Source organism: Mugil cephalus, chromosome 10, assembly GCF_022458985.1.
Source record: "Mugil cephalus isolate CIBA_MC_2020 chromosome 10, CIBA_Mcephalus_1.1, whole genome shotgun sequence".
NCBI classification, from domain to species: Eukaryota; Metazoa; Chordata; class Actinopteri; order Mugiliformes; family Mugilidae; genus Mugil; species Mugil cephalus.
Window position 1 is genome coordinate 1497571 of NC_061779.1, and position 12829 is coordinate 1510399.

The 12829-nt window shown below is 40.3% G+C and overlaps 1 protein-coding gene across 2 annotated transcripts in view; it reads right to left on the reverse strand.

The window, feature by feature from the left end:
- Positions 1 to 690: 690 nt before the first annotated feature.
- Positions 691 to 12829, reverse strand: part of wwp2 (WW domain containing E3 ubiquitin protein ligase 2) — a 53962-nt gene continuing 41823 nt past the window's right edge. Inside the window, exons 12-24 of one of the 2 annotated variants that reach the window (XM_047596710.1) lie at positions 11473 to 11554; positions 10591 to 10719; positions 9536 to 9614; positions 8257 to 8328; positions 8083 to 8171; positions 5260 to 5419; positions 4676 to 4809; positions 3176 to 3316; positions 2967 to 3087; positions 1984 to 2088; positions 1761 to 1857; positions 1549 to 1621; positions 691 to 1009 (exon numbers count right to left, since the gene is read on the reverse strand). In XM_047596710.1, coding sequence (XP_047452666.1) covers positions 910 to 1009; positions 1549 to 1621; positions 1761 to 1857; positions 1984 to 2088; positions 2967 to 3087; positions 3176 to 3316; positions 4676 to 4809; positions 5260 to 5419; positions 8083 to 8171; positions 8257 to 8328; positions 9536 to 9614; positions 10591 to 10719; positions 11473 to 11554 — 1382 coding nt within the window. In that variant the 3' untranslated portion in view covers positions 691 to 909. The remainder of the gene's footprint in view (positions 1010 to 1548; positions 1622 to 1760; positions 1858 to 1983; positions 2089 to 2966; positions 3088 to 3175; positions 3317 to 4675; positions 4810 to 5259; positions 5420 to 8082; positions 8172 to 8256; positions 8329 to 9535; positions 9615 to 10590; positions 10720 to 11472; positions 11555 to 12829) is intronic. The other variant, XM_047596711.1, reaches the window with a different exon arrangement.

Consider the following 12829-nt stretch of genomic DNA (forward strand, 5'->3'; position numbering starts at 1 on the left):
ATATTCACCCATTTTTATAAACAGATGATTTTATTTAGGACACGTAGGATAAAAGTTTAATTTCCCATGTTGGAAAATAACGTTTTAAAAAGTTACGGCTGTAGTTTTTTAGTGAGGTGCAGTTCCTGTCATGTCCACTAGAGGCTGACACACGACTCCAGAGCTCTGATTGGTTCAAAAAGCGGCTGCTGCCCCTTAGATCCACCCAGAGGAACGATTCTCATGCACACGATGACAACCAGTTTCACTTTGCAGTGAATAACTGTGACGTTGAGTCTTTTTTCCTCCACAACTAAAAACCTGACGGGTTCTGGGTTCTAATCTCATTCTGGGTGGAGTTTGCATGTTCTTCCTGCGTCTGTGTGGGTTCTCTCCAGGTTCTCATGCTCGTTAGGTTAATTGGTGATTCCAGGAAACTCCAGAGGACGAGAACATGAATGAACGAACGAATGAATGAAACCTGAAGGCAGCGTAAGACTCAAATCTGGTTTATTTTTAGTTCTGTACAGGAGGAAAAAAAAAAGCAGAATTTTCACAATTAACAGGAGAATAAAAAATAAAATCATCCTCTCTCTCTCTTTAAAATGTTTAAAAATGTCTCTCTCTCTCTCTGTGGATATGTTTGTTTCGTTTGTTTTGCTGCGTCTGTGGAAGCTGCTGAGACGTTGGATCGTCTGGTTTCAAAGCAAAGTGGTGGTTCTGTGTGTGTGTGTGTGTGTGTGTGTGTGTGTGTGTGTGTGTGTGTGTGTGTGTGTGTGTGTGTGTGTGTGTAGGGGGCGGGGTTAGAGTTGAGCTGTGAACACACACATCAACACACCTTTTATATGAATATACACATTATGGCGTTAACGTCGCTCTCTCTCTCTCAGTGATTAACAGAAACTAAAACGATGCGTCGGGTTAAAAGCGTCACTCTTGACCGAAACCCTCCGTCTCCTCGATGGCGAACAGCAGCTTCTCTCTGAGCTGCTCCAGGCTTCGGTACGGGGGCAGGTCCAGGCGGTTGAAGCTGGGATGGGGGGGGGGCAGAAAGACAGACTCAGGTTAAATCCAAACAGGACCCAGGGTTCATCATCACATCATTTATTCACTCATTTATTCACATTATTTATTTTCTTATGTCTGTAAATATGTAAATATATAAATATCATGAAGCGTTGGTCTGTATATTTAATTATATACAGTAGATAATCAGCAGAGAATGCGTAGGATCAGGTTTTTAGTAGGTTTTGATTTGTTGTTTGTATTTTTTTAATTTTCAAAATAAAACTTTCATTCATTCAAAATCTCCTCTGGCTGCTGAGGTTAAATATCAGCTCGTTTAGCTTCATCGTTTGGACATAAAGGACGTAAACAACAATATATTTATTATTTTTATATGTCCTCTAGTTCTAAATGAAGCTGCAGATTTCTCTTTACTCAAAATGAGATGACGTCTGTTTCCAGAGAAACCGAGAATCAGATACTTCCTCGTTCAATCTGCTAACCATGCTAATCCTGCTAACTATGCTAACCATGCTAACCCTGCTAACCATGCTAAGAACTCACCATGTGTGGCTTCTCGGAAGCCAAGTCTCCTTCCCCACTTTGTCTATGCAGAACTTCTGGGGGCCGTTACTTCCTGCAGGAGACATAAAAAAAAAAGACATTAATGTCAGATGAATCATTGACGGATCAGGTCTAAACATCAGGAGGTGGTAGCCGTGGCAACCTTTACTAATTAATCATCTACTAATAAATAAATGAATGAATGGACGCACCTATGAGTTCAGCGAAGCCTCCGACTGGAAGTCGACAGGTTCCCGTCACAAACTGCAGGAGCCGGATCCTCTTCTCGTTGTCCATCTCCTTCACCACCTGCAGGAAGTGACAGCGTGAACATCACTTCATCACTTCATCACTTCACCACTTCACCCATCAGAGGAGGAGGAGGAGGTGGGAGGGGGGAGGGGGGAGGAGGAGGTGGGCTGTTTTCAGTCGTACCTGCCAGAACCAGTGGATCTGTTTGCTGTTCTTGGTGTAGTGTCTGTAGATGGTGTTTTTCTGCCAGTCGGCCAAATCGATCTCCTGCATCCCACAGAGCATCAGCTGCAACACAACGCGACACAAATCAGTCTCCACATCTGACTCAACTCAGTTTTATTATAACACAAACTGACGCTTTACAAAATCTAAATCTAAGTCATGGAGGAGTCCTTAGTTTCCCCTGTAGGGGGCAGTAAAACGCCGCGTAGCATTAGTCAAACCGACGCCGTTTTCTGACACTTTTTAGATCCGAACTAAATTAAAACATTCAAACAACTGGATAAAAGTTTTTTAATCATTGGTTTGGTTTGTTTACAATAGTAATGATTTTAAAGCAGCGTGTTTGTCCACCCACTGAAAAATAAAAGCCTAAAGAATGTGAAAGATGGATTATTATCTGTAAATGTCAAACAGACGCACACGACGAATAATTCAAAACAATAAAAACATCCCTGAAATTTATTTAAAAGTGCGATTAATCGTGATTTAACTCTGAAAACCACACAATTAATCGTGATTAAAGTATTTTAATCTACCGACAGACTTAATAATTCACAACTAAATCAACTCGTTTTACTGCAGAAAGTTTAGAAAATATATTTTCAGATCTGCAGACGCACAAAGTTTCTGTCAGTTCTAAACGTCCCAAACACACGAGGAGCGAATTTCATCTTAAATCTGTTCAAATAAACTAGTGGACAAATATCCGTAGCTTGATTTTCTGCAGCAAACGTCATCAGACAATTCCTGTTTCCACCTGCATTTACACAGTCACATCCTCCATGGTCAGTTTGGAAAGTTAAAACATTTACTTATTTATTTGAATACACTTTGTACTGTTGTATTATTTGTTATTAACGTGACGTCATGTGGCTCAGCTCAAGTTTATCTGAATCTGAATTTAAAGCTTTAGTCTCGTGTTTGTTTGCCTTCGAACTCACCTCCAGCTCCTTCTCGTCGAAGTAGCGAAGCCACTCGAGAGGAACCACCTCGTTGAATCCGTCCAGAAAAGCTTTGGTTTGCTCCTCGACGCCGCGGGTGAATCTCCAGTCCGTCAACAGGCTGCAGACAAACAGGAAGCAGTTCGCTGTTCACGCTTCAGTTTTCTCAAACTTCTCTCGTCCTCTCTCAGCCTTTCACGCCGCCTCACCTGATGTACTCCTCCTTGTTCTCCTCGGTCACCAGCTCGTTCTCGCCGTCGTCCTTCAGCTGGTGGGTGGAAACCTTCCCGAGAATCTCCATGTCCTGAGCGAAGTACAGCTCCACGCCGCACTCCTCCAGGTTGTTCTCCCTGGAAAACGTGTCACAGTTCACTGAAGTGAAGCCGGAATATAATCTGTGTCGTTTACTCCTCTCAGTCAGGACGTCCACTTTATGTGTGAACCAATACAACAGAAACCGTTTAAATTGGGTCCAATGTTTCTATATCGGACTCAACCGTGACCTAATTTGTCCTTAAACCACAACTGAAAAATATTCTTGGAGTTACAGTTAAACAACAGACAACAATATTCTGGACAGATTTTATCATAATTTTAATTTGTGGAAATAATAATAATAATAAACAGCATAAACAGCGTGTTTGTTTTTATTTTATTTGCATTTTTATTCCTATTTTTATTTATATTTAATCCTATTTTTTATTTATATTCTTTTTTATTTTTGTATTTTATTTAATTATTTTTTTATCTTTTATTCTTGTTTATTTTTTTTATTTATTACCTACATTACCTCCATAATAACATGTAAATGTATAATTGCTGTAATTCCCATGTTACAGTCCTGTTTAAATCCTACATGGACAGTTTTATTTTCAGTATATTTTTTTGTGTATATTTCTGAATTTATTTTGTAAATACTTCTATTGTTGGATTTTCTGTTTTTTTTTTTTGTCTCCACAAACATCTTTTCAAGATAAATTTAAAACAGTTTACTCATTTAACCGTGGAAATCATGTGATTAATTAACAATTGATTCATTTTAATCTGCTGACAGTCGCTCTAACAATGAACAATAACTAAATAAAAGGTGGAAGGAAAGTGTTTGACTTTAATAGAGTTAAAATAACCTGGTTCCTCTGATTATCTTTATAATCTTTATACGTTTTTATCATTTAGAGATAAAGAGACAAACTTTTATTGAAGATCTTTATTTAAATGTTGCTGTGTGTTATGATGTGTGTGAGATAAATGGAATTGTCCTTTAAGATATTAATAAAGTTGTTTTGAATTTGGGGAATTGAGGGAAACAGTAGCTTACGTACGTAGCCTCCGTTAGCGTGAGTCATTTCTAATTCTGTAACGACTCCTCCCAAACACTAGGTGGCACTGTTTGTCTGTGTCAGGTTAAGTTTTGTTTCTACTTCCTGTTTCACTGTCAACTTAAGGCAGAAATATAAACCAGCTGTTTATCTTCACTTTGACCTGGATCCATTCAGAATCTCGATAACTGATTTATGACGCTTTTATTTGCAATATTTCCACAGTTTTCCCCTTTAGTTACGTCCTGACGCGGCCCCGCCCACCCAGCCACACCCACCGGCCCCGCCCACTCGGCCGGCCCCGCCCACCCAGCCCTGGATGAAGCTGACACAACCATCATTTCATCATTTCATCGTCAGTCGGACTCTGGGAGGAGCTGCAGTACTTACTTGACCCACATGATGGAGTTGTAAAACTCGGGGTCTATGGACTCCAGGTCTTTGAGCGTCGGTTTCTTGTCCAGCATTCGTTTGTAGAACGGCAGCGTGAAGCCGGTGTCGATGAACTTCCCGTGATATAAAGCCTGAGAGGAGGAAACACGTCAAACATTTAACCACGTTTCTGGTCTTCATCCACACAAAGATGGAGGACAAACAAACTCCCTGCTCCTCCTCTTTATTCTAATTCTTCTTCCTGTTCTACTTCCTGTAGCTGATCAATAACAATTAAACCGTCGATGCTGCCGCAGAAAAAAGGTCGAGGAAAAGGAGAAAGAAGGTGAAGAGTAGAAATAAAAGTGTTTTCTTGGACTAAATATAGGCGGGTGTGGTGGGGGGGTGTGGTGGGCTGGGTGTGGTGGTGAGGTCATGGCGTGGGTGAGGGGTGGGGCGGCGGAGACGGAGAGACATCACGGACCGTCTCCTGCTCGCTGTCCTTCCCCCGTCAAAATAAAAGCCCCAGAAAGTAACGGAGGAGGTGACGTCATAGAATGAAACGCGAATGAAACTTTATTTAATCCGTGTGTCTGACTCACCATGGCGATGAAGCGGCCGATGAAGCGGAAGTAGGTGAGGTGGTCGGGGTTGATGGAGGACGCCGGGTTGATCTGCAGGCAGTAGTTGTTCTTGCCGGCGTATTCGAACAGACAGTACATGGGGTTCAGGACTTCATGGGACAGGAGGAAGAACCACTCCCTGGACGGGACAGAGGACACAGGACATTAATGCAGCAGAGGGAGACATTTTAATTTTTTTTTTATGTGTGGACGAGTTTGTGTCGTCGCTGAGAGCAGATTTATTAAATATTCTATTAAATACAGAGGTCCAGTTTTATTAACATTTTATTAAGTTTCATTTTTGCTACTTGAAACTATTACTACGATTATTACTATTAGCTAGAAACGTCCACTATTAGTTAGGAACAGTTACTATTAGCTAGGAACGGCTACTATTAGCTAGGAACAGTTACTATTAGCTAGGAACGGCTACTATTAGCTAGGAACAGTTACTATTAGCTAGGAACGGTTACTATTAGCTAGGTAGGGCTACTATTAGTTAGGAAAGGCTACTATTAGCTAGAAACGTCCACTATTAGCTAGGTAGGGCTACTATTAGTTAGGAACGACTACTATTAGCTAGGAACGACTACTATTAGCTAGGAAAGGCTACTATTAGCTAGGAAGAGCTACTATTAGTTGGAGGGCTAATAAGAAATACTACTAGCTGGGAGGGTAATAAGAGCTACTATTTGCCAGGACATTTTGAAAAGCTACTGTTATTTAGGATGGCCTACTATTAGCTGGGAAGCTAGGAAGACCTACTATTAGCCAAGAAGCTAGGAAGACCTACTATTAGCTTGGAAAAGCTATATTTAGCTGGGGGGCTAATAAGAGACACTATGAGCTAAGAAACTGGGAAGAGCTAATATTAGTCTGGGGGCCAATAAGAGACACTATTAGCTGGGAGGCTAGAAAGAGCTACTATTAGCTAAGAAGCTAGGAAGACCTACTATTAGGTAGGAAAGGCTACTATTAGTTAGCTAGGAAAGGCTACTATTAGTTGGAGGGCTAATAAGAGCTACTATTTGCCAGGACATTTGGAAGAGCTACTGTTATTTAGGAAAAGCTATATTTAGCTGGGGGGCTAATAAGAGCTAGTATTAGCTGGGAGGCTAGGACTATAAGAGGAGCCACTGTTAGCTACGAAGCTAAATTACTTAGTTTAGAGGCTGGTAAAAGCTGGGAGGCTGGTTTATTCGTTTATTCATGGGATGGAGGCGAAGCTGCCTTTGTTTTGTTTCATCAACTTTCTTTTCTTCTACTTCAGTAAAACAACTTGTGCTCATTGTCTGGATAATGTTACAGATCCTCTTCTTTTATGAAGTGAAGTGGTTCAACACATTTACACACCATCTTACTCCAAATACAAAACATACACAGCACAGCGAGTACAACACAACATCCATAAATACAACGACACACAAATGCATGTTAGAGAGAGAGAGTGAGGGAACCTCCACCAGCTGCAGCACCAGAACCAAGCGCTCCCAAAGGCCCCTGCCCTCCCCCATTAGAGGGCTACATGGACGGGTGAGGAGGAGGGGGGGGGGTGTATGGACTGAAGGACTGAAGGACGGACTGACGGACGCAGACACCTCCCAACATCCCGTCCGTGGTTCTACCCTGTGGTAGAACAGCATGATGTCACCTACCATAGGGTAAAACCACTGACGTGACACCGGAGACAGAGACACAATGCAAAACCAAAGATGGGAGGTAATAATAAAAATAAAATATGAAAAACAGAAAAATAACATGTAGAGACAGGAAGGACCTGGAGGACAGAGGACGCAGGGTGATACATGTGATGGTGGATGGAGGACAGAGACGCAGGAGGACATTTTAAAAAGCACAAAGTTGTCCTCCAGGCGACAAACTGGTTTTAGGAAGTTTGTTAAAATCTTCTAAAGATAAAAACGAGACGTCAGAGGAACTAAGTGACTCTGGTTTGTAATTTTAAAGGTTTTTCATTCATGACTGGCAGCGAAAATGACTTTTATTCTCCTGAAACTAAAAAACAAAACAAAAATAAATCCACTAACACCGCCCCCATGTGGTCAAACGAGAAATTACAATAACTTTTTAGATGTTTTAGATTAAATTCTCCATCATCTCGTTTTTTTTTTTTTTTAGTTTTTTTGGAAACCTTGGAAATTTGTCAAATCTTCTGACGCTAAACAGATTTATTTTGACTAAATTTCAGGTTTTATTCATGATTTGCCAGAAAAATAACTTCTTTTCATCTTCTCAGCACTTCTGAGATCAGAAAACTTAAAAATAATAAATAAAATAATAGAAATAAAAGCTATTCTGCATTAAAATTCTGTTATTGTAGCAATAATCCAAACATCCAAACAAATTGCGCCCCCATGTGGTCAAACTACAAACAACAACAAGTCCTTCTATAATCCTGGTTTACACAACAATGTGCGACACTTTTTAGATTAAAGTAAATGATATTTTCTTTTGGGAAGTCATCCGACTTATTTAGACTAAATTTAAGGTTTTATTCATGAAGAACAAATCATTTTTAACAAACAAATCTTCCCTGTTCATTTGTCTCGTCATCAGCGTATAAATAATTTGCATCCTGCCTGAAATCTGCCGCTAAATCCCGAGGAGGAAGGAGTTGGTGCACAGATTGAGAAGCGACAGGAACAAGACAAAAAATCAAACCGCCACCAAAAAACAAATGATTGGGTTAAATAACAAGTCCCAGAAAAACAACAAAAACACCACCACCCACACAAACGACAGAGGCTGAAGGAAAAGGTGCGTTTGTTTCGTGGCTCCTCTCACCTGGCGATGCCGCCGTAGTCCAGCCCCTCCTCCCCTCGCATGATGATGTAGAGTCGGCGGCGGAGATCGTACGGCTTCACGTTCATGATCTGAACCCAAAACACGGCGTTAACGTGGGTTAGAGATTTATTTTCACCAGAGGAAGGAAAAGTGTGCGGAGTTCTCGTCTCTGACCTGTTGAAACGAGTCCTCGAACAGCGTCTGTCTGGACACGTTGATCTTCACGTGACTCGGCAAAGCGTTGGACTGAAAAACACAACAGCGACATGTGAGATACAGAATTACAGAACTTAATTCAAATTTTAGGCAACGACATGCTAGCGCTGACGCCTGAGGCTGAAAATATAAAACACTGCAGTTCCTCTAATGTCCACTAGAGGCTGGCTCCTAAAATCTAGTCAATCCCCATAGACGTCCATTTAAAAAATTTACAAAAGGAAGAATTACAACCTGGTTAAAGCATAAAAATTATAAATTTAAATGCATAGATTATATATTTTTTAATGAGATTAGTTACTATGCACATCTGGAAATACAGACATGCTTTCAAGGAAAATTAAAAAACCCGTTTCTTTCCGATAAACCATATCTACGTCATCCTGGACGACTTTACAAGCATTATTCGCTACTTTTTTGGTTTGTTTTAATACGTATATAAAGCAAATTTGACTCAATAACTTGCTAGCGTTGACAGTATTAAAATAAAATGCAGTTCCTCCAATGTCCACTAGAGGCTGGCTCCTAAAATCGAGTCATAGACACCCATTTAAAAACTTTACAGAAGGAATAAACATGTCTATTCTTTGCAGCCTGGTAAAAGCATAAAAAAAAATTATAAATTTGTGACCAAACATAATTTTATAATGAGTTTAGTTACTATGCACATCTGTAAATACAGAAACGCCTTCAAGGAAAATTAAACAATTATAGAAAGTCGTTTCATGATTTGCTCATTTTTGTTTGTTTTAATACATTTTTAAACAAATTTTAGGCAACAACTTGCTAGCGGTGAAAATGTAAAAACAACTGCAGTTCCTCTAACGTCCACTAGAGGCCGTTTACGTGCAACATGTTTACGGCTCGAATTTTTATACAACACGACCAGTTTAGACTTAAATTTATGCATAATTAATGCATAAATGTGGCTGCTAGCTCCGCCTCTTTGATTATTTGTGAATTAGCTGAGAATTCGTTGGCGACCGGAGACAAAACACTGAGCTTCAGAAGTTCAGGAACGACGCGACAGGTGAGTATCTGACCGTCTGCAGACAGATGTTCACATTTTAAACCCCGACTCCAGAAACTATGAATAATAATAAACCTCGATCCAAGAACAAACCAAATCCCCCATTAAAACCGATTTCTGCGCCAATAAACGGAGCTTTTATTGCGGCTGCAGACGACTTTATTTATTTTTTTATTTTTTATATATTTAAATAAAAAAAAAACTCACATGGCACAGGAAACGGAACTGGTGGTATTTCCACCTGAAGCTGCGGTCGTAGGCGCCGGGTGAACCGCCCTGTCGTGACCTGCACGAGTAAAAGAAAACACACGAGGAGACAAGAAAGAAGAGGATCAAGTTATTTTATTTCTGCTCTTTCTGCTCAGCTGATGAACAGAAACATCTCAGGCCTCCTTTAAGGAATATTAAACTCAGCCGTCTCGCTCTAAATGGTGAATCTGGGTCTCAGACACCAGAGTCTGGACCTGCAGCTGTGTTAGTATAACTCACTCACACACGGGAAATGTGCTTCGTCAGCAGCAGCAGCAGCAGCAGAAAGGAAGATAGAAAGATAGAAAGAAAGAAAGAAAGAAAGAAAGAAAGCCAGACAGACGGATGACGAGGGAGAGTGAAATTCGTGGGAGAAGGAGGAATCTGATGCTGCCAGACACATGTCGGTTTTGGTCAGAACTTGTGCAGCTTTCTCTAAAAATACAAGTATCAGCAGCTTCCACATACGTCTGCAGAAGCGACCATGCACGTGAAAACGGACGTGAAAACCCACAGAAAAAAGAGGCACAGAAACACCAGCGCATGCCGCAGGATCAGCCGGAGGATCAGCCGGAGGATCAGCCGGAGGATCAGCCGCAGGATCAGCCGGAGGATCAGCCAGCGCTGCTGCTGCTGCTGCTGCTGCTGCAACGTTTGAGGTCTGCGACCAAAAACACATCCACCGGCCCCCGAGCAAAGGATTTAGCTTCACTTTAAAAAACGTGTCTGAGGTTTCAGACGCAAAAGAAATATTTAAAAAAGAAAGGAGGGGAAAGAAAAATGAAAAAAAGGGGGAAATGGATTCAACATGAGCTCAGTAGAGACACATTAAATAAATAAATAAATAAAGGAGAGAGATGATGTAGTTTAGATTAATTGATTTATATCAGGGAAAAAATCACAGCTAAATCTTCTCCTTGGTTTCCTGAGGGAAGCATTTCTTATTTTTAATTATTAGTTTTTGTTTTTTTTATTATTATTTTGCTTGTTGTTTTCTGGGAGAGAATATTTACCCTGACTCAAACCCGGGTCTGGGGTCTTTAAAGGTGGTGGTGCGCGAGTTGTGGTCCACAAAATATCGGACTCCCTCGGCGGTGTACTTCATCTCCCAGCCCGGGGGCAGGGGGTGCTCCTTGATCATCCTGCAACAGGGAGAGGGGCAGTGAGCACGGTCCCAGCCATGGAGGGGGGGGGCCCAGTCTGGGGGGGGGGGTGCAAAAAAAAGCCCTAAAAACCCCCTCCCCTGCAAAAAACCTGCAAACCTGCAGAGCTACAGAGCTACAGGCCTCAGCACGGGCCTCTTATTTAGCATCATGTAAAAGTCTGAACCATCTGAACGGACAAAATAATCATCCAACAGCTTCACGTTCAACTATAGATTAATTAGAAACCGATAAAAGCTCATATTTCAACTATTTTTGTTTGTGAAATTACATTTTTTTTGTTTCTTCCATCCAGATGTTTTTTTTTTTAAAGAGAAATAAGTTCTCGGATCTAAAAATGATGCACGAGCGACCACATCTCCAGAGGATTTAATTTAATTAAAAATACAAAGGTTTGTTTGTAATGAGCGAGAGGGTGAAGTGAGAGGTAAAAAATAAACGGTTAAAAGCTCCGGGCAAAGAAAGGAGGAGGTGAAAATGAGGAAAAACAAACCAAAAAATTTAGCTTTTTCTTTTTTTTTTTCTTCCCTCACGTTTCTACTCTTAAGTTTTCATCGAATCATCTTCAGTTTCGAGGCCAAACACCCAAAGCGACGCAACCGTCTAATAAGCAGCCGGACACATGCACACAAACACACAGACACACAAACACAAAGACACACAAACACAGACACACAAACAGACACACACCAACCAACCAGCGAACGCACAGAGACGCTCAGAGAGTCTCACCCTTGGGTCCGGGGATCGTCCCACTGCGTCGTCCTGGTGTTGTGGTTGACGAAGTAAACTCTGCCATTGTCCTGTCGCTTCTCTGAAAAAAACACAAAGACACAAACGGAGGAGGTGAGATTCAGGATCGGGAGGAATCACCTGAGGCTCTCGCAGCAGAAGAAGAAGAAGAAGAAGAAGAAGAAGAAGAAGAAGGAGGAAAAATGTCACCGCGTCGAGAGAAAAGCAGCGAGTCGGTGCGAAATTTCACCACGACGTGATGTGAAAACTCAGCAGGTTAAAGCTGCAGCCACGAGGTCACGACTGACAGCAAAGACTTTCTCAACCCACAAACGAATCCAGAAACAAGATATTTTACTAATAATCTGTTTTTCTAGCATCTGAATGATAAAAACATTCATTAGAAAACAGACTGAGTTCATATTTTCAGTTTCCAGACTGTAAATGTGCAGCAAAGGCTCAAAACTGAGAGTAAATAAATCCAGAAAAACATGAAGATTTGTTTGATTATTCAAAAACTCCACAGAAACCAACTCAGGATTAAGTTCATTTGTGATGTTTTACTAAAAATCCAGCTGCTCCATGTTGAAGCTTTAGACATTTAGCCTGAAAATGACACAAATGAGTAAATTAGAAACAGATAAAGTTCATATATTTAACTTCCAGTGGCTTTATTTCAACGTTTTAGACTCAACAAGGTTAAATCTGAGTGTGTGTGCAGCTCATCACTCAAAACTAAAGCAAATACTTTTATTTCTTATAAAACAGGATGAGAAGTTTGACTTATCAACCCATTATTTAATCTAGAAATGTTCTGAGTTATTGTCATAATTCGCTCCTGTTTTTACGAATAAACCTCCAAACGAATCATCCGAATGACAAAAGCCTCAATTAAAAAACACATTGAGTTCATTAAAACTCAAAACTCAGAGCAAATACTTTTATTTTCTTTGAAAAAGTGAGAAATTTGACTGAATTTAAAGTCGTTTGCTCAATATATCCAGAAAAATGCTAAAGATCCGTTTGATTATTGAAAAACTATCAGGAAGTGAAGCCAGAATTAAATCTAGAAATGTTATTTTATTATAATTTACTCATGTTTTTACTGAAAAATCAGTTTTTGTAAACCACAAATTATTCCATGTTGATTTTTTAGACTTTTAAGACCATGGGGGCGTAAAAATGACACAGATGACTGGATTAGAAAACAGATAAAGTTCATATTTTTAACTTCCAGACACTAAAAACTTATAACTAACAGCAAAACCTGATTTCTGTTTAAAAAGGTGAGAAATGGGACAAGATAACTCTGTATATCCAGACAAAAAAGGTTAAAAATGTGTTTAAATACTGAAAA